This window comes from Equus quagga, chromosome 14 (assembly GCF_021613505.1).
Source record: "Equus quagga isolate Etosha38 chromosome 14, UCLA_HA_Equagga_1.0, whole genome shotgun sequence".
Classification (NCBI taxonomy): domain Eukaryota; kingdom Metazoa; phylum Chordata; class Mammalia; order Perissodactyla; family Equidae; genus Equus; species Equus quagga.
In genome coordinates, this window is record NC_060280.1 from 17900632 (window position 1) to 17922238 (window position 21607).

The following is a 21607-nucleotide window of genomic DNA, read 5'->3' on the forward strand; positions in this document are numbered from 1 at the left end:
TCTGTGCCTCATTTTCATTATCTGTAAAATAGAGACGCTAACAGTTCCCACCTCACATGGTGAATTGAATGGATATGGGAGAAACGCTCACAGCAGAGCCGGGCTCACGGTAAGCACTCAGCGGGTGCCAGCTGTGACAGTTGTCCCAGGAGGAGCATGCATCTCCAATTGGGTGTGTCCCCAGGACACGGCCTGGAGAGGAGAGGCGCTCGTGCGTGTTCGCCTGGCCCCTGTGCGTCCAGCTCCATTTGTACGTCTCGTGGCGTCTCTCGCTGAGGTCTCCAGCATAGACGTGTTTGCTCTGCCCCTGGGCTCTCTAATTTGCAGGGAGCTGTGAAAGTCCCCTTTTCTCCATGACACCTTCATTCACCTCCTGTGATGGGGCTTCCTCCTGTGGAAGGCCTCCCCGCCTCTCCCAGACTGGCTCTTATGAGAGACCCCGAGGAGGAGGTATAGTGAGAGCTGTGGTCTGTAGCTCTGAGAGCCCCAACCTTGACCCTGGAACCCTAGCCCTTGCCTGTCTCCGGTCTGTATCTTTAAGTTTCCTGGTGTAGGTGTGCCATGCACCCTCTGGCTTCATATACACAGCTGAGGGGACATTGGCAGTGTCTCAAGCCTGCCTCTCCTGTTGCTGACCTGTTTCTGCTTCCTCCTGGTCTCTGTCCCATTCCAGGCTCCTGGCTCCGTCTCTTACGTGCGTCATATTTACAAGCCGGGAAGGCGCCATCCGGTGGGCCTGGCGTCTCTGCCCAAGTTCTCTGATTGCTGACCTTGAATGGCTTACCTGACTACGTGTCCCTGAGAATGAATTCCAGAGCCCCGGCCGGTCAGCCTGTGTCCTGGCCAGACCTAGCTCTTGTTCCATAAAAGAGAGGCTTAAATGACCTGTCAGACTTCCTTCGCTGTGACCACCCTAGTTCCCATTTATTGTATTCTTATTCTGAGACATATGCTGGTCTAAGTGCTTTTTATACATTATTTTGTGTAATCCTCACGGATCCCAGAGGTGGTTGGGCGGACATTAATATCCCACATACAGGTGGGGAAATCGAGGCCTAGAGAGGTTGAGTGCTTGTGGTCAGGCAGCCTCTGAATGGTGGAGCAGGGATTTGAATCTGTGTCCATGTGAATCCAAAGCCTCTGCTTGCCCTGTTTTCCTGGTAAGTCCCAAGGAAGCCATGAGCTCTCCTTGCCTGGTCGGGGGCTGCCCCCACACAGTCTGCCAGTGGTGCAGTGCGCAGCATGCATGGCGGGCTCAGAATGGTGTGGCTGCCCCCTGTATCTGGTGGACGGAGACTGGAAGCCTGGGAAGCAGTCTGGCAGGGGGTCCTCACAGCGAAGTAAATGTCCACTGGTGGGCCAGGCAACTCACAGCAGGACCGGACAGTGGAGAGGGAGGTGGGCTGGCAAGAACTGGGCAGGGGCTGGACCCCAGCTGGGGCCCCTGGTGTGGAGCAGGCTCAGGCCTGGCAGGGCTTGGGGGTGCAGTCTGGGGAGAGAGAAGCAGAAGCCCCGTTTGAGGGCTGGGGCCAGCACCTCCGGTGGGAAGGCAGACTGGGAAAGGAGGGAGCGCTGACGTGAAGCCACGGGCATCAAGGTCACATCCATCAGCTTCTCGGCAGACCCTGTCGGGTATATTCCTATGCTCCTTGTGCCTAGTGGTTGTTGGGTGGACGAATGGATGAATGGCTGGATAGACAAGTTTGAAGAAGTGAGAAGATCCCACTCTCCCCTCCTCCTGCCCCCAAAGATGGGGATAAGATTGTTCTACCCAAGGCGATCGATGGTGAGGAAGGGAAAGGGGTTGTCATGGCATATGGAGGGGTGCACTCTGACCCGCTGTCTCCTTGTCCCTTCTTTCTCCAGAGGCCCCCGCCAAGCCCGAGGAGGGAGAGGCTGAGCCCTTCACAGACTCCTCCCTGTTCGCACACTGGGGCCGGGAGCTGAGCCCTGAAGGCCGGCGCGTGGCCCTGAAGCAGTTCCAGTACTACGGCTACAACGCCTACCTCAGTGACCGCCTGCCCCTCGACCGGCCCCTGCCTGACCTCAGACCCAGCGGGTGAGCAGAAGCAGTGGCTGGACCCTTGTCGACCTGCCCCTGGGGAGAGGGGGTCCCCACAGTGCTGGGGACAGAGCCAGGACTGGGCGTCTGGACTCCTGGGTCCCTCTCCTGCTTCAGCCAGGGTCTGTCCGCTCGGCCTTCACTGAGCAAGAAACGGTCCCCCCCGCAGCCTCAGTTTCTCCATCTGCTCAGCAGGAGAAAGCTTTCTTCCATTAGAAATTTGGAGGATTAATAACCTAATTTACTCCTTAAGGGCCCTGGAATCATCTGGCATTCCTGTTAATAAGTCATTTTAACCCAATTAGTTGCATTTTTATGAACAATTATTTTTTTCCTGTAAATTAGTTTTTTAAAGTACATCCATCTTCGGGGGCTAACAAGTCATTACACCCGACAGAGAAGTCTGTCTTGACTTCTCTCTTTGTTACAGAAGATGTTCGTTTAAGGTTCAGTTAGAGTTTTTATTACCCCTAATGATTAAAAATGTGGGCACGTACCACAGCTGAGAAGATCTCATTAACTTCATGAGCTCCCCCCCACACCTTCTTTTCCCCACTTTCTCCTTATTTTAAAATTTTCCTAAAGCTGCAAACCACAGTGAGCTTATACCTGGAGTTTCAGGAAAGAGCTGGCTGCTGGGTTTGGAAGCTCTGTTCTTTTAGGGAGGAGAGTTCAGTTCAGGTCCATAAACATTTATTGAGCACCAGCTGTATGCGGTATAATCAGGAATGGTTTTTCCCGGCCCGGGAATCTGGCTGGGCTCTGGGATGAAAGGACAGCTGAGGATCTAGACGGGGAGAGAGTGGCATAGTCTAGGCTCAGGGATGGAGCAGCGAACACAACAGATAGGAATCCTTGCCCTCATGGAGCGTGCATTTGAATTGGACAGGGAGAGATAATAAACAAAACAAAAAAGTCAAATATGTAGTGGGTTGGATGTTGGTAAGTACTACGGAGAAATGTAAAGTAGGAGAGGGGGATAGGAACAGCCTGGAAGAGGAGGAGGGATTGTAACTTTTAATGAGGTGGTCAGAGAAGGCCCCACTGAGAAGGTGGCATCTGAGCAAAGACCTAGAGGATATGAGGAAGCAAGCCATGTGGATACCCAGGGGAAAACCTTTCTAGACAGAGGGACCAGCAAGTGCAAAGGTCCTGAGGTGGAAGCAGGCTTGGCATGTTTGAAGAAGAGGCAGGAGGCCCGTGTGGCTAGAACAGAGCAAGCAAGAAGGCAGTAGTTGGAGACGAGGTCAGAGGGGCAACGGGAAGCAGATCAAGTAGGGCAGTGGTTCTCAAACTTGGCTGCACATTCGACTCATCCGGAAGCTTTAAGATAATCCTAATGCTAGGGCTGCACCCAGACTCATTGGGTGAGAGTTTCTGGAGGTGGCACTCAGGATCGGCACTCAGGTGCTGCGAGCGTGCGGCGAGGTTGAGAAGTGCAGAGAGGGGCTCTGCAGACCACTGCAAGGCACGTGGCTTTTCCTCTGCGAGCTGGGCATCCAGGGCAAGAGCTGAGCAGATAGTGATATGCTCCAATGGCCGTTTTCAAAGGCCCCTCTGGCTGCCGTGTTGAGGACTGAAGGGGCCAGGGTGGAAGCAGAGAGGCCAGAGAGGAGGCGTCTGCGTGTCTAGGCGAGAGGTGGTGGTGGCTCGGACCGTGACGGCAGGTGGCAGGTGCTCATAGAAGCGTGGATTCTGGGACCATCCTGAAGGTGACTTTAACCTAGTGCCACAGCCCTCTGGGGGAGCTGCAGTGACCACTCCTGGGGGAAGAAGCAGGTCAGAGGTGGGCAGATCCTAGAGGCTCTGGAGAAAGGGTCTTCAAGAGGAGTTGGGGCCCCAGAACTCCTGCAGGGGCCTCGGCCGTGACCTTGGCAGCACAGGAACTGCAGACTTTGCAGCAGCTCTGGTGCAAAACACAGGACCGGCTCAATACAGCTTTGTTCCAATAAAAGGGGAAATGAGAAGGAAGCCAAGGAAAGGGTGGGTCTTACCCATTGCAGCTCGGCGAGAGCAACCCCTGGTCTTTACACTGGGCTTGACTTGTTGAGAACGCCCTTTCCATCTGGCCCACGCCACCGTGCAGTCCTATTTAGAGTCGAGGAAGCTGAGGGGCAGAAAGAGCGAGTGTGAGATCTGAGGTCATGCAGTTGGATAAGTAGCCAGCTGAGACTCGAACCCATGTATCCAGATGCCAGATTCTGGCCTTCAACAGCAGCCCACAGCTGGGTTTGCTTCAACTGTGCACAAGACTAGCTGAGAGCCGGCTGACGCTGGAGCCCCCTCACCCTTCATTGAGAGGGGTGCCCTGTGTGCCGCCATTCCTTTCTGCGTCCACAGGAAAGGAACAGGAAGTTGGGGGGTGGAGGGGCCAGAGGCTGTGTGGCCTTTCTCAGAAGAGCAGGGTCCCCAGTGATCATGCCCCAAGGGGAGCACGTTTCGGAAGCAGCTCAGCCTGGATTTCCTGCGTTTACTGAGAAAGGGTCTCTCAAGGACTCCAGATGGGCTGAATCCTGCAGCTTCCTCCTGAGCTGCTGGAGAGGAGTAAAGTCATAACAGAAAGGCCTTCCCTCTGCGCAGAGCTTTACAGCTTGTGGAGCTTCCACACCTCCTCTGTGGGGCAAGGTGATTTCTGTGAGCCACTTATTTGGTTTTTTTTTTTTTGGTGAGGAAGATTGGCCCTGAGCTAACATCTGTTACCAGTCTTCCTCTTTTTGCTTGAGGAAGATTGACCCTGAGCTAACAACTGTGCCAGTCTTCCTCTAGTTTGTATGTGGGATGCTGCCGCAGCACGGCTTGATGAGCAGGCGGTGCCTAGGTCCACACCTGGGATCCAAACCTGCAAACCCTGGGCTGCAGTAGTGGAGTGCAGGAACGTAACCACTATGCCAATGGGCTGGCCCCTGTCAATTGCTTTTTATAGACAGAAAAATGGAATCTCTGATAAAAGGCCAAGCTGCGCCGTCTCACTCCTCCACTAGGGCTTCCTGCAATGGCTTAACAATGGGGTTTCTTTTTGCTTATGGCCGTGGAAGACTCTGTGCAGCTCTGCTTTAGCTCCCGTGCCAGACACACACCCAAGACTGGAGAGCCGTTGGTGGACCACTGGAAACAAGTCTGTGTTGAGGTCCAACAGGGCCTCTCTGTCAATTTCCCTAAAAACATGCGTGCCTTGTAACAAGGTCATTGCTTGGCTTCTGTTTAACTCCTTTTGGAAACATCTTTTCAATATCTTTACTATCATCCTATTCCAAATTACACTGACAAACATTTATATAGCAGGAGCCATGTTTTCAGGGACACGTTTGACACTTTGTTTATATTAACTTGTTGACCCCTCACAGTAACATTTTGGAGTATGTTCTTGTCTAGGGAAAACGTGCCGTTTTCCTTTACTCACGTGCTCACAATGCTTCTGACACTGATGTGAGGGGTTTTCCCCACACCAACCAATTCTGTGACATCTGCTGGGTGTCCTGCAATGCATTTCAGTTTTGATGCGATCTATTGGGAGTCAGCATCAGATCCCACAAGCTAAGGGCTCAGTCCCACAAGACTGCCCCCACTTCAGATGCCAGTCACAAGTCCCAGGGTGTCACCTGTGCTTCTGACCAACTGGCTATAAATCAGGGTTCCCATGGCCCCTCCTCAGATTTAATCATTTTCTAGAATGGCACAGGACTCAGGGAAACACACTTACCAGTTTCTCATAAAGGATGTAATAAAGGGTACAGCCGAACCACCAGATGAAGAGATACGTAGGGCGAGGTCTGGGAGGGTCCCCAGCACAGGAGCTTCTGCCCCGTAGAGGTGGGCTGTACCAGCCTCCCGGCACCTGGGTGTGTTCACCAACCCCAAAGCTCTCCGATTCCTGTGCTTCAGGAGTTTTTGTGGCGGCTTTATCATGTGGGCTTGATCAATTATTAACTCATTTTCCAGCCCCTCCCCTCTCTCCAGAGGAGTGGGCGTAGGACTGAAAGTTCCAAGCTTCTCGTCTTGGCGTGGTCTTTCTGGTGACCAGCCCCCATCCAGGAGCTCACGGGAGTCACCTCATTAGAACAAAAGGCACTCCCATCACCCAGGAAGTTCCGAGGGATTTAGGAACTCTGTGTCAAACACTCCTTTCACTCACGAAGTGACAAGGGTTATAGGATCTCCGTGTCAGGAACTGAGAACAAAGACCAAATAGTAGCAAGAACCAGGGGCAGAAACTGATATATGTCTTTCTTACTATTTCACAGTGTTATTATTAGTTTCCATTTTACAGAAGAGAGAACTGAGGCACAGAGAGATTGTATGATCTGCCCAAAGTCACTAGTGGCAGAGCTGTGGTTTGAACCCAGGCAATCTGGCAATGGAATTTGTATTGGTAGCTGCCACTGTGCTCAGTGCCTCGAGGTGTCAATTTATGTTGCTCTAATGGGGACGAAGGGCCTGCTTTCACAGTGGGTTGCCCTGAGCTGTTCCGTTAGGACGGTCTGCCTCTCAGTGTTGGGAAAATTGTTTTAGTGAAACTCGAACCTGTTATCAAGGGCGAGACAAGTTGGGATTTGGAGCAGGGTGGGTGGGGGTGCGGGTGGCATCTGGAGAGCAAGGCCCACGCCGAGGACAGTCTCCGGAAGCATCGTGCCAGGTGCCTCTGGCTTCAGTCCCAGCCCCTGTGCTTCTTCCTCCTGTCACCTCCTGTTCGCCCTTGGAGACTTCTGCCCCTGGAGACGTCCTTGGATTCTGCACTTTGCTCTTTGTATTCTTGGCTTTGCTCTTCCACGTTCTAACCCTGACGTTATGCTTGGCTTCATTCCTGGACCAGAAAGCGGGTGTTCCGAATCCTGCCCTGCCCTCTCTCCCATCACCTCTGGCCAGTCCCTTATTTTGTCTCCTTCTTTCTCAGTGCTGAAAGATGTAATCTGACCCACCTTGTCAGCTGGCTGAGAGAGGACTGAATTGTGCTCAGAGCCTTATACACAGGACAAGATGTAACCAGAAGGAAAAAGGTCCGTCCAACTGGTTGCTAGGCTTCATTCATTTGTTCATCCAACAAACATTTATTGAGTACCAAGGGTATGCCAGGCACCCACTAAAGCACTAGACAGAAACCTCAAGGAGCTTCACTATCAAGGGAAACGGGAGTGGAAGGTGGTGGGAGGGAAGGCAGGTGGTCAGGAAACTTGCTGGCCATCTCCTGGCCTCCTTGGGGAGGAGTCCTCCTGGCAGGTTTCTGGTATGTCAGAGGCAGGGCTTGGCCCACAGAAGCCCTGTCCTGTGGCCTCTGTGGTAGGGTGGCAGGACCTGGAGAGCGGCGTCTGCAAGGGGCCTCCCTTTCCCAGTGTGACACCGTCCCCTGGGAAAGGGGGGCCGTGGAAGCCAGAAGGGTGGCAGTTGCATTAGCCTCGTCTGGGCTCTGTGGTCTGTGCAGAGAGAGGACAAACTTCCTCTGGGCATTAGGGCCCTGGCTTTTGGAGAAATCAAAATGTCGTTCATTTTCTCTGCATCATTGGAACAGGAGTAGAGCAGGCCCCTTGGCCATCCAGCTGGAAAGACCCAGGGAAACAAAACATTGCCGCCTCTTTGAGTGGTCCTCCTGGACCTCGCCCATGAGGGGCCTTGGCCATGTTTGGGTAGGGGTTTGCCTTCTTGCTTCCTGGGTTGGACAGACACCTGGGTCTCAGGATGGAAGGGGAGAAAGGCTGCCTCTCAGCCTGGCTGGACTTTGCTCCATCGCACACATCCCCAGATGTAAGCTGCAGATGTTCCTGTGGCTTTCTCTGTGTGCTTGCTCCTGCCTCCCCGTGTCTACCCTCCTCCTCCTTGTCTGTAGGCTCTGAAATAACCTACCAGGGGCCAAAGAGAAAACAACAAGTCTTGTTTGGGGTGTGAACCACATAGGTATGTACATTTGTCAAAACTCATCAAACTATACACTTGAGAGCTGTGCATCTTACTGCATGTAAGTTAAACATCAATTTCTTTGAACAATGAGGGTGTGGGAAAGAGATCAGGGCAGTCCTTTGCCTGCAAGATGGAGAGGGAGGCTGGAGGCGACATCTTCTGGGGGTCATTGAGAAGGGGAGTTGTGATTGTGGGGAAGAAGGACCATGGGGCATTAAAGCAGGCTCACCAGCTGCAGGCAGGAAGGTAAGGGTAGGCCTCCCACCCCAGTGACAGCCGGTAGGGCAGGTGGCATGTGGGTGCCCGCCAGCCTGTCCCACAACAGCGGGTTCATGGTGCATTCTTTTCTGCAGGCAGTGGTTGCTATTTCCAAACAGGAGCCCGGGGAAAGTGTAAGGGACGGGCACCCGATCTAGTGGGCATTTGGGTGTGGGTAGAAGGGAGGTTTCCAGTCTCCAGCTTCAGGGCTGTCACGTTGCCATGGCAACCCCGTGGCCCGCCTCCGAGGTAGCTCAGGGCAGAGCCTCGGGCAGGTGCTGCTTCCTGCCTTTGGCTGGCAGATCCTCAGATGCTCCTGAGCCTGGTCAGTAATGATGTCGTCTTTCTCTCAAGCATCCCTGGAGGTCCAGGTTCCTCCCTCCCCGCGGGAGTGGAATGGCTCTCAGGTTGACTGGTGGGCTAGGGCCTGAGGCTGAGGCACCAGGGCTTGGTGAAGGGGATTAGACTATTTTCTGCAGTCGAAGAGCAACTCCCAGGAGTTCCAGTTGGGAGCAACTGGGACAGATCCACACACCCACTCACAAAAGAGCCCTGGGTCCTGAGCTGGAGCAATCTTGCTGCAACATGAAAGTGGAAGGGTCCAGGACAGGATTACAGCAGAGAGAGGACGCAACCTGGAGCTAGGGGCTTGGCTGCCCTTGGAGCAGGTTAGAGTCTGTCTAAGACGGCTGTGGTCGTTTGCTGCCTCCATTGTGGGTGTGGCCACAGGCTTGTGTGTATGGATTAAAGGCCATGGGGTCTTAACGGTGTAGACTCTAGACACACATCTGAGATCTCTGAACTCTGGGGGCCAGTAGGGCTGGCTTCAAGGGTGTGTGTGGTGGGCAGAATAATGGCCTCCCAAGGATGTCCATGCCCTAATTCCTGGAACCCATCAATGAATATGGTATGGCACATGGCAAAAGAGGATCAAGGTTGCAGATGGAACTAAGGTTGCTAATCAGCTGACTTTAAAATAAGGAGATTATGCTGGATTATCTATCTGGGCCCAATGTCATCACCAAGGCTTTTTTTTTTTTCCCCCTGAGGAATATTGGCCCTGAGCTAACATCTGTGCCCATCTTCCTCTACTTTATATGTGGGACACCTACCACAGCATGGCTTGCCATGTGGTGCCATGTCTGCACCGAGATCTGAACCAGCGAACCCCGGGCTGCTGAAGAGGAACTTGTGCACTTAACCGCTGCACCACTGGCCCGGCCCCATCACGCAGGCATTTGAAAATGGAAGAGCCAGGCAGAGGAGTCAGAGCCAGAGACTGCAGTATGAAAAGGACTCAACCAGACATCACTGGCTTTGAAGATGGAGGAGCCATAAGCCAAGGCATATGGCAGCCTTAAGATACTGGAAAAGGCAAGAAAGCAGGTTATCACCTCTGGCCTCCAGAAAGGAATGCAGGCCTACCAACACCTTGATTTTAGCTCAGTGAGACCCAGGTCAGACTTCCGACCCACAGAACTGTGACGTAGTGAACCGTGTTGTTTTAAGCCACCAAGTTTGCAGTAATTTCTTACAGCGGCAATAGTAGTATTTGGAAACTGATGCAGTGTGCTTGCCTGTTACACAGGATCCCAAGAGACTGGAGGGCTCTGGGCTTGGTTTAACGCTCTGCTGCCGCTGTATTAGAATTCTTAATCATTTTTGAACAGGGGCCACCATATTTCCCTTTTCCACTGGGCCCTACAAATATGTAGCTGGTCCTGGGACAGTGGGGGGGTGGGGTGGCTGGCCCCAGGTGGATCAGCTGGGTTCATGATTGCTGGACCATCTGGGAGGTGCTCCCAGGGGCTAATGGTGTCCACCAAGAACCGCCACTTGCTCACGTCCTATGTTGCAGTTGCAGATACTGATCAACGTGCATTTTCTCATTTAACTTGACCCTCACCTCTTCCGGAAGTAGTTATTATTATTTCCATTTTATTTAGGAGAATGCTGAATATTTGCACGGTTAAGAAATTTGTTCAAGTCCCACAGGTCGTATGTGGCAGAGCCAATATTTTTACCTGGCTCTTGTGTCCCTGGGACGCTATCTGACCCTCGCCCTGCCCTGCCCAGTGAGCTTTACTAGTTTGGGATCTTGGCTCTATGGAGCTGACTGAGAGGTCTGTGGGAGATGTGTCCTCCAGGAGGGCCGGCTCAGGACAAAGGGGTAAAATAAACACCCTTAGTAATGATTCTGCTCTTGCACTGAAAATGCTAACTGCATAAACACAGTTCGGGGGAAATACTGCTTAACTAAAGCACTCTGGGAAAATACTTCTGGTTCTTAGTTAATGTTAAGCTTATTATGGGTCAATAGTGTCATATGGTTGTTCTTGGAGGTAATTTAATCTTGAGCTATATTAATAGAGGTATAATGTCTTTTAAAAAGGAGGTGATAGTTTTGTTCTACTCTGCTCCTCAGATCACAACTGCAGAATTGAATTTTAAGGGATATAGAGAAAGTGCAGAATGTTTAGAAGAGAACAAACTAGGAGGGAAACTGGGACACGTAACAGATAGATGAAGTTTCTGCTTAGATTGTAGAGTAATATTCAAAACCCAATGCCCTGGGTTCCAAGGCCAGGTGTCTCATTTATAAGCTGGTTGACCTCCAGCAAAATGCCTAGCTTCTCTGTGCCTCATAAGATGATAAATTTGTGTTGTGTTAAGCCACGAAGTTTATAGAGATTTCTTACGGCAGCAATGTTAGTATTAGGAAACCAGCAGTGCTGCGGTCAGGCCGGAAATGCTCAACTCGTTACTTCCTGTTCCATCAGGTCACAGGGGAATTCCCCCCACAGAGATTTCCTGGGCCTGAACTCATTCTCCTGCTCATTATTCAAGTAGTCATTCATTTTTTCATTCAGCCCAACCCCCAGTGATTTCTGCGTTTCTGCTCTGTGCTGGTCACTGGGCCCAGTGAGCAGAGCAGTTGTGGTCCTGCCCTCGTGTGGTTTATAGTCTAGTGGAGACACTGACATCTGTCAAATAATCACGTGAGAACACGCTGCAATAGCATACAAGTGGCGTGAAGGCAGAGCGAAGGATGCTGCAAGAGTTTAGCGGGGATCTGATCTCAGCCCAGGAGCTGGAGTGGCCTTTCTTGACCAGGTTCTGTGTGCGCCCTCAGGGTTAAGGAATCAAGCTCACTCAGGCGACTGCGATGGCTGGGATTCTTTGCAGGCCCGTGTCTGTACACAATCCCATAATCGCATAGTCAGAAGCACACCTCCAGGCCGTGCAAGAGGGCCGCGTGGTTCAGGACATCCTGCACAAGCTCACGTCTGCATCCTCTTTGCTCATTCTTTAGAGTTCCTTGTCTCCCGTGGTGACTGTCCACGTCTACAGCTCGCTCACTCACAACATCCCATCATATCTGCAGCCCTGGACTTCCACTTCCCGCCTCCTTAGGGTTATCTCACGTCCACCCTCCTCATGAGAAAGGGCTTGATGGGGTTGCTGGCCCTTCTTCGACATGGCGAGGTCTTCTATGCAGAGTTCTTGGGCTGCCCCGTAGGCTGACAGCCAGCCCGCCCATAGCTCCTTGGGGCTCAGGAATCAATCTCCGATCCCATGAGTTGTGGGCCAAATAGTGAGGCCACCTGGCAGAAGACACAGACACCTGTATACCAGGAGTCACAGTGATTGTTTATCTCAAAGGGAGCAATGTAAGAGGAAGACAATTTGAGGCTTCAGATGCCTGGTTGTGATTTATTGGATTTGTCCACATCGTCCTCCTAGACATACTGCATCCTTTCCATCTTTCTTCAGAACTGGCAGCCTGGAGTGACTCCCATTTGCCCCTCTCTCCGGGTCTCTGGGTTGTCAAACACAAGTTGCATCTCTGGGTGGGCGTGGGAAGGAAGGCGGGGACCCTCATGTCACAGGGATTATGGTACAGACTTTGGAGACAAACGAGCCCAGGTTTAAGCCTGGAAGGTAACTTCCTGTCTCAGCCCTATTCCCACATCTGTAAAATGAAGACAGTAAAATTCACCATACAGAACTGTAGAAAGGAATAAAACAGAAAAAAGAGTAAAAATACCCGTACTTCTCTCAGCATGGTTTATGGCAAGTCGTAAGCACTCAGTAAATGGAAATTATTACTGTTATTATTCCCAAATATTCTGCATGGAGTCCCTGGGCCGTGGGAGTAGCAAGCACTGTGCAATCTCTGAGCTGCCGAGGTTCAGAAATGTAGAAGCCAGCCAGAGGGAGTGGAAATCTTGATGTTCTCATGCCCAGTGAGAGTCCCCACATTGCCCTCATCCTTGGGTTTCATCAAGTCCAGCAGACTGGACACTGCCAGACCCGGGAGCCTATCCCATCTAGAAAGGTCTGGAAGAAGCCAGAAGTATACCCAAGTGAGGGCAGAGATGGATCAAACAAGTCTTGTGGGCTCAGGTAGGAGGGCGAAGGCTGGCATGAGGACTTGATGGCCGTGAAGGGCCAAGAGGGCAGTGCTGATCCCAGGGCCAGGCTGCGTCCCAGGGTTTCGGCTCCCGGTGGTCAATGGTGCACCGGAAGCCCCGTGTGCTGACCTCCGCTGCAGGGGAGATCCTCTCTGGGAGAAGCCTGGCAGGAAAGAGGGGCTGGGGGCTCTCAGGGGAGGGGTACCTGGGAGTGTCATCTTCTCACTGCTTGGTCCAGGTAGGTCCCTCCTCCACTCACAGAGCCCTGGCATAGTTGGACCCGAGGCCCCTTGTGCATCGGCAGACGGCCCCAGTTCATATTCTGCTGCGATCTTTATTCTAGAAGAGGTCTACCCCTCCTCCCACCCGAGGTCAGGCAGCCTCATGAGTCATCCCTTTGATGGACTGGAAGCTGGATTTGCCGAGGTACAGGAAGGGGAGAATTTTTGCGACCCAACGTGGGGTGTCTGGCTGCTGCCCTGGGCGGCACCTGGTGGCCGGGAGCCTGGGTTGGCCTCACTTCACCTGCCACTGCCTCCCTGCCTCTCGCAGGTGACAGCGGCACTGAAGCTGTTGGTATAAACTTCCTTGTCAGCAGCTCCGAACAGCCTCGGGGGCTCCGCGGAGAGGCGGCTTCCATGGCTGCCCCTGTCCCCGCCCGCCTGCCGTGTGCAGAGATCGATAAAGCAGAGTTTATCGTGGTCATCAATTCCGGCTTATTAGACAACCCTGGTCCTCCCCTCTCAGAGATGCCTTGTTTTTATCTCTAGTGGAAAATGGCTCGACTTTGAACAAAAATAAAAGTAAAAAAGGGAACTTTTATGGCTTAATTTTACAGGAGAATGTGCCTCTTCGCAAAATGAGGAAGGGACCAATCTGGTAGAGACAGGCTTTCTCAAGCAGCAGAAGTGGGGAAGGGCCAGCATACTGAGTGGTTCCTCCGACCCTCCCCTCCACTGGCCCTTCTCTGGAGAGGCGAGCGGAGAAGGGGGCCAGAGCAGACGTCCAGAGCAGGCGGAGAGGGCGGGCTCAGGGAGCAGAGGGTGCGGTGGCCAGACCCTGGGGATGCAGGTGCCCGGGAGAGCATCTCAGAGGTGTGACCACGAGAGGCACAGCCCTCGCGTGGGGCCGGTGCTGGTTGACAGGTGAAGCAAGTGGCCAGACTCTGGAGCAGAAGCGCTGGGCTTGGATCCAGAACAGTCCTCTTCCATAGCAGCTCTTGGGCTGTTCTGTTCTGTGTGTTCTGTTAGAAGGCCTCGGGCTGTCCCACAGCAGGCAGGCTTCTCTCCTGAGTTCAGTGTCCAGCAGTGGTGATGGCAGGTGTGGCCAGCAGGTCTGTGGACATCCTGCCCGACATACTGTTCTTTCTCCCTTTTTGCCTCTCCCTCACCCCAGCCGTGTAAGTTCTGTTTCAGTGTTGAGATGAAGATATGAACCGTGACTGTGTGTGTGCTGGGGACTTTGAAAGGGTGGCATCAACTTATTCAGCAGTTTCCAACTGAATGCCTGCTGTGTTTGCCAGGCACCGTGCTGGGCAGTGGATATGCAGCCTTGAGCAAGACCTGTCCCTACCCTCAAGAAGCTGGGGTCTAGTCACAGGGCAACCAATCATCCTGGTTTGCTTGGGACTTTCAGTGCTCAAACTGGGAGAGTCCCGGGCAAACTGGAGGAGTTGGTACCCTGTCTATTTACAGTGGTGGTCAGGGGCTGTATCTTGTGGCGTTTGGTGGTGACTGGGTGCTGGTTGGGAGGGAGCGAAAGTTTGCAAACCATTTTTTTAAAGAGATGTCTTCTGTTCACCGCATGTGACATAGAAAATCCTGAATTTTAGAGAGAGAAGACACATAAGTGATCATTTCCTCTGCCTCCCTTATTCTATGACAAGACATGGAGAGAGGTGAAGTGGCTTGCCTGTGGTCACACAGCAAGTTAGGGCAGAGCTGGGTCAGCCCCTGGGTGGCTTCCTCCCCCCTCCAACCCTCCTTCCCTAAAAGTTATGCTGCCTCCTCTTTCTTACCCTGCCCACCCTTCACCTGTCTGCTCACCCAGACCCACATAATGGGTCAGATGTGGGAAACTGAAGGGTGAGGGAGGGTGTGGGCCGTGCCAAGAGAGAGAGGCCACCAGCAGTGGCTGTTGCTGGAAGGGCCTGAGCAGCTCCCAGGAGAGAAGGGGCGGAAAATAGGATTTACGAGGTCAGGACATTTGGCCTGGAGGGATCACTTAATTACTGTGCAAAGAAACTGCAAACTGCTGGAGACTGAATGTGAGGCCCTGGGGCCATAAATTACGGGAAAGGAGGACAGAAGAAAAGGACCTGCTGGTGGGCAGAGAACCTGACTCCTTCAGAGAGAGGAGCTTTGTAAGAAAAAGGAGCGTGCTGAGATCAGTGGTGTGCATGTAAAATTTCGGCCTTCTATAAAATAAACTTGTTAGCTTTGTTTAATTCCCAAGACCTACCATGTGCCAGGCCCTGGTTAAAGTGGGATATGCCACAGGAGCAAAATGAATTCCCTGCTCGCAGGGAGGGTCACCATGGCAGAGGGGACAGGCCAGGCACACACACAAATATGATGCACTATCCTAGGTGTTCTGTTATAGTCAAAAGGGTTGTCATCTGAAAATCTTAGGTTCGAAAGGGTCTTTCATATGAAAATAGTGATCAGCAGAGTTTAGTTTAACATTTCCCGTCTGCTTGGAGAAAGGCTGTCAGAAACCGGCTGATGGACACTGACGGCTTAAACCATCAGGGTGGGCCTGGATGTTACTGGGAGAAGTTCAACTTGGTCTCCTTTGAGGGCAGATGGGTGGTTAAGAACTGACAGGAATGAGGTAGGCAAGGCAGTTAGCCCTAACTCTGGGAAACACTGGGGAACAACCTGGAGCTCCGGAGAGTGAGCCCTGAGGACTCGGGGAGCCTCTGGAGAAGTGCCAGCAGACACGGGGCACAGTCTTCATGGCTGGTGGGGTTAGTGGGGAGCACAGTGAACTTGTACCGATATATTGACCTTATCGGGAGCTGTTCACTATACTTTTGTGAAAGAAAAATAAGGGTCACGTACTAGTAGTTTGACGATAGATTGTACTATTTTTAAAATGCAATTAGCAAGTAGGTTGTGTGTTAATACTTCTGTCCGTTTCCATGCCTAAGGAAAGGCCAGCTGCTGCTCTTGGTAGCCGTAAATAAGCACTAGCGAGAAGAATTATTTGGCTGTTACCCACAAACCTTTTAATTGCTGTTATCAGAATTGCATTTACAATAACAACAGATTGTTGGAAAGGGTCTGATGGGCTTACGGAGTCATTGCAGTCTTTCTCCTTCATTAAAGGCCCTCCCTCCCCCTCCCCATCTCCTTCATCCCTTCATTGCAGTTAAAGGAGCTGGTTTCCTCTGTCATCTCCTCTCCAGGCACAGCACTCTTCCCTCGGCCCCACGGGGCCTTTGCACAGCTCACTTTTGTGTGCGCTTTAAGTTTCTGATCAGATCTCTGCTCCTCACAGAGCCCCTCCCTGACCGCTCCTTCCAGAACAGCTGCAGGGCAGCACCCTGTCCTCACCCCACGTTGCTTTTCAGCTCAGCACTTAGAGGAACTTGTGTCACTTGTTTATCTGTTTCTCTGTCAAAGTGTAAGCTCCCTGAGGGCGGGCACTTCATCCACGTCCTGCTGCACCCTCAGTGCAGTACCTACCTTGTGGAAGAAGCTCAATAAATATATATTCCGTTAAGTACAAGAATGAATGAATTCTATACCAATCTGTTCGCCTGATGGCTTTACTGAAATTGTAAGGTGAAGCAGATTTGGGAAAAGGCTCAATTCTTTCCCTTCCCCCACCTCTCTTTGGTGAGAGAGAAAGAGAGCTGGAAATAGAATGGGAGAAGTTTTTGTAAATTTCTGGTAACCATAGAGATGATGATTTTAGTTTATTAATCTCCTGCTCTTAAGCAGGCTGGGGCCCCACGGTGATTTCTCCAAATTGCTCAGCGCTGGTGATCCTGCAGCCTTCCCCATTAAGGAAGAGCAGGCCCGTGCCTATCCTACAGCACCTTAATTAGTGACGAGCAGAAGCCCTGTGCTGTTACGCTCGTTATTGCGAGTTCTGAGCTGGCCGCAGCACCCACCTTGGAACAATGCAACATGGTCACTGGCCCTTAACCCCTGGAGCCTTCAGTGGCTGGTGGTGGGAGTGGCCAGCCTCCTCTGAGCCCAGGGCCTGGGACAGGGCTGGAATTGCTGCTCCCTCCTCTCATTCAACCATCCTGAAGATAGGAGCTCAGTGCCTTCTGGAACAGCATTTGGTTTCAGGCAGAGAAGTGCACCAGCATGGTTTCTAGCCCAGGAAGGCAGTGTTTGCAGGAGAAGGAGTTGGACAATCCTTGGGAACCATGGCACTTCTTATTGTCTGGCCTCTTTATGGGGTCCGATTTCAGGGTTGTGTGTTCTTATTCCCGTGGGGAATGCATACAGACTTTTATAACTTTTCTTCACATCCTTTGGGTAGGAGACCTCCAAATGGCTTCCCGGTTTCAGTGGAGTTGAGAGGAAATGGGACAGTTAGGGGCAGTCTTTCCCACGACCATCTCTCTTTGAGGGAGAAGCCTGGTGTAGATGTCAGAAGAACAGAGTTGAGCTTTTATTTTGGCAGCTGACTCAACGGTGGGGTCTCAGCCTCTCTGAGCCTTCGTGTCCTCACCTGTGAAATGAGATGGTCCTTCCTTCCTCGTTCATATTGAGACTCTGGCTCTAGCTTCAACTTGGTCTGGGGGCTGGATCCCTGTGGGGAATGAGGGTGGAGAGGCCCCGGGCAGTGTGCCTTCTGGAGTGAGGCAGAGTGGATTCAGGCAGTAGAAGTCTCTGGCAGTAGGAACATTTTGTTCTCTGGCAGATCATCTAAGGTCTGGCCTCGCCTAGGGCTTGGCTGCCATTTTGGAAGAACTAAGACTTTCCTTTGGTGACATTCTTTATCCTATTGGGTTTAGAAATGTTGAGTGACACTCAGTGATCACCTGCTGGGTTCCAAGCACTGCACTAGGTGTTAAAGGTGCAACTATTCAGCCTGGATTGGCTTTGACAAATTCAGACTCTGTTGGAGGGCAAACCGGTTTCAACGGTTGTGAGCCCATCTGTTGCACATTTAGGATTTGCCTTAAGTGTATCAGAGAAGAGGCCTTGGGAAGAATCTGGACTCGTGAGCCCTCCAGCAAAGCTGGATCCGGGACATGGGGTGGGCCAGCACCTGAGGTGACCCCAGCCGAGCCACTGACAGATCTAAGAGCCTGGCTGTTCTCCTTTCCAGGTGCCGCAACCTCTCCTTCCCCGACAGCCTGCCGGAGGTGAGCATCGTATTCATCTTCGTCAACGAAGCGCTCTCGGTGCTGCTTCGCTCCATCCACTCAGCCATCGAGCGCACGCCTCCACACCTGCTCAAGGAGATCATCCTGGTGGATGACAACAGCAGTAACGGTGAGTGCCCCAGCCCCCTTGGGCCCGGCTCCCTGCTCCGGGCCTGACGTCTGAGCAGTAGGATCAGCCTCAATTGAGGGTTCTCATTTTCTCAGGTCTTTCCATGGCTGCTCCTTCCCTGAGATGTTGCCTCAGTGATGAAAGATTCATGGTGGTCACCGCTCTGGAAGGTTCACTCCATAGGTGCACCCTCTATGCATCCCAGAGGGGACTGGTCCCCAAGCTTTTCCTTACTGGCATCCAGCCTCTCCTCCAACATTCTAGCGTAATGTAAGATGAATAGCCCTGACCACCACTCCCACCACATACACAGTGATTATTCCCAGTGACTTTTTCCTGGGAAGCATCGTTTCATTTTGTGGGGCTCCTTGGCTTTGTCTGGAAGATTGTTCGTCGGTGTTGTCTTAGCAGTGCTGGTGATGATGGTGGAGGTGTCGATGGTGCTGGTGGTTGTGGTCGAAGTGGTGTTGATGGTGGGGATGGTGGTGGCCGTGTAATGCAACGACGGTAACAGAGCTGTTGAAAGTCCAGCCTCTGTGCTGGATGCCCTGCTCCCTGTTCCATCTGGCCCTAACAAAGCCCCAGGTGGCCTACAAATGCTTGTTGAAGCCCGCACATCACTGACTGCCCTTCTCCAGCCACTACCAGCTACCTCTTTCCTTGGTGCGTACTCCATGGCCTCTGACTCCCCCCTCAGAAACCTTAATATTCTCCAAACTTAGAGACCATGTGTGGAGAAGTTTAAAGACCAATGCTCTTGATAGGACCATTGGTATGGATGTGCTTTGGATAATGCCCAATTTTAACAAATAGACTGCTGGGTCATGGCAGAGTCACTGGGCTAGTGTTATCTTTAGTGCTTCTCTGATGTCAGGTAATAAATTTCCCAGTGAATTAGTTGCTGTAATGAGAAGTTCAGATGGGCAATTTGTGTTTTGTTATCAATTAAAGCTGAAACATATCAGATAATTGGAATATATTTAATCTCAATGAGCAAATTTTCTTTTTCATTTTATCATCGTGTAATAAGGAGTGTAGGAGCAGCTCTGTGAAGTGGATTTTAGAGCTTTCTGAAGGGCTTTGCTGATGAATCGCTTGACTCTCATTGTTTCATGAAGATGAGGAAGGGAAAGGCATCAAAAGATGGCAGCAAATAGGCAGCAAAGTTTTAAAGGTGATATTCTGTTACCAGGGAGACAGGAAGGGGCCCAGATCCCACATCTTGAGCAGCTACTGATCATTGCCTTGCTTGGGTCCAAGGAATGGATGCCTAAGAAAGCTCCCGTTCCCAGTAGCTAACACTAGAACAGCCCGACTAGTTTGCTCATGCACCCTCCCTTGCTCCACCCAGGCCTGCTGGCCCCCTCACTGCTTACACTGAAGGAAGCAAGGGATGGAGCAGCCATCCTTCCAAGGGCGAGGACATCTCCCAAGCAGGAGGCATCCCCAGGCCCCATTCTGCTGCCCTTCCTCACATCATGAAAGGGAGAAGAGAATGAAGCACTAGGAAGAAGGAAATCCTGGAGTCTTTCATTTCTTCCCCATGGTGAGAACCTTATCGTGGCCTTAAGGGTGCCATTTTGTCTTTAATCCACATGCAAAAAAGGGGAAAAGCTGATAATTGAGTTTGAGAAATTTAGATAAGGAAGTGAGCCAGATGTAGAGGATTTCATATTTGAATTTAAAAGTTTGGACTTTGTTTTGCAAATGGCGACAACCATTGCAAGTTTTTGGTGGGAAGAATGATGCAGTCAGAGTTGGGTGATGGAGAGTTTGGCTGTGGTTTATGATGGTGGTTGGGGAAAGGGACATCTTGAAGAAAGGAACTGGATGAGAAGGCAGCTGCAGCAGTACAGTCCAGAAATCAAGGGGCATGGAGTAATGGTGGGATCAAGGGCAAGATGTGGGCTTGAACGATACTATGAAGGAAGCATCTACTGGATCTCTTGACTAACAGGCCATGGGCAGGTGGGCCAAAGGAGGGCTGGGGAATAATGACTCAGTTTCAAGCCGGGGTGACTCAGAGGATGATGGTGCACCCCCTGGAGAGGGAGGCAAGAGGAGGAGGGGCTGGGGACAGTGGTTCTCCATCAGGGATGGGGAGCTTTCAAACCCAAAGCTCTAGGGAGTACTGTGACAGTTAAGTCTCTTGACTATGGTAGTGATTACACAAAGCTCCACGTGACAAAGTCGCACAGATCTACATACACACACCCAAATTGAGTGCATGTGTTCCTGGAGTGATCTGAGCAAGTTCTTCAGATTGTGGCACCATGGATGTCGTGGTTTTGATGTTGCACTGTAGTTGTGTAAGATGTTAATGATGGGTGAGGCTGGTGAAGGGTGCAGGCAACCTCCTTGCACTTTTCTCTTTACCTTCATGTGAATCTGTAATTACTTCAAAATGTAAAGCCAGAACAAACAGAAAGCTCTCCCAGAAGATTCTAATTCAGTGAGTTAGAGGTGGAGTCTGGGCTTCTCTGTTTTAAAAAAACGTTCTTACTGACTCGGCTGCACAGCTCTGGTTGAGAATATCTGGTTTAATGAATAAGGTATAGTTTCGCTTGGTTACATGTGGAGTCCCGGCACACGGTGTGAAGGGAAAGACCTCTGGGCTTGAGTGTGAAGGCATGGGTTCTAGGACCTTCTCCACCGTGGATGAGCGACCACGGAAACATCCCTCAACCTCTCAGTCTCAGTTTCTTCCTCTGTAAAATGGCATGATAATCCTCCCTTGCTTGCGCTGCCCACCTGACACAGTCATGTGTGTGACTATGAATTGAACACTGTCAGTGTCATCCTCCTGCCCCCCGCCATTTCCAGGAGACTGCCACATAGCTAGCCAACTGCACAGCTGGAGCTCAAGAGAGGAGAATGTGGGCACGTGGATTTGGAATCTTGTACACAGAGGAGTAAAGCCATTGACTGGGAGGAGAGGGTGGCAAAGAGAACAGGGGAGAACAAAAAAGAGAAGCTTGAGGGAATCCTCAGTGGAAGACATGTAGGAGTTGGGAGAGAGAGGGTCAGCTGGTGGGACACTGAGAAGGAAGAGCCAGGAGAGGCTGGAGGACGACGCAGACTCTGCTGACAGAATTTCAGGGATGAGAGCCATCTGTGTGAATGAACCACAGATAGTGGGAAGGACACAGAGTCTGGGCAGAAGTCACTGGACTTGGAAGGTGCACATCGTGGCAACCTCAGTGAGAAGCTTTAGCAAAGCGTGGCGGGTGGGGGCTGCAGACGCCAGATGAAGATGGAGAGCAGGCAGAGCGCGAGAGTTTTCTGTCAGGGATTTTTTTCTCTAAAGGAGAGCCAGGAGCTAAGCAGGAACTGGAGCAACATTTTCCACACAAAAGAAGAAAAATGGTTTAGCAATAATCTACAGCAAGAAATACATTACATCATGACCCAGGATGACACGCCTACTCACACCCGTACTCACGCACACACAATTGAAGCCAAACTTTTAAGAAACAATGGTTACCCTTACAATGAGCGAAGGGGTCTGATATTTTCTATTA

General features: G+C 51.6%; 1 protein-coding gene across 2 annotated transcripts in view; it reads left to right on the plus strand.

Annotated features, from left to right (window-relative positions):
* The window catches only part of GALNT18 (polypeptide N-acetylgalactosaminyltransferase 18), a 340044-nt gene that overhangs the window by 167016 nt on the left and 151421 nt on the right, over positions 1-21607 (plus strand). For both annotated transcript variants that reach the window (XM_046685402.1, XM_046685401.1), the window contains exons 2-3: positions 1867-2059; positions 17920-18086. In XM_046685402.1, coding sequence (XP_046541358.1) covers positions 1867-2059; positions 17920-18086 — 360 coding nt within the window. The remainder of the gene's footprint in view (positions 1-1866; positions 2060-17919; positions 18087-21607) is intronic.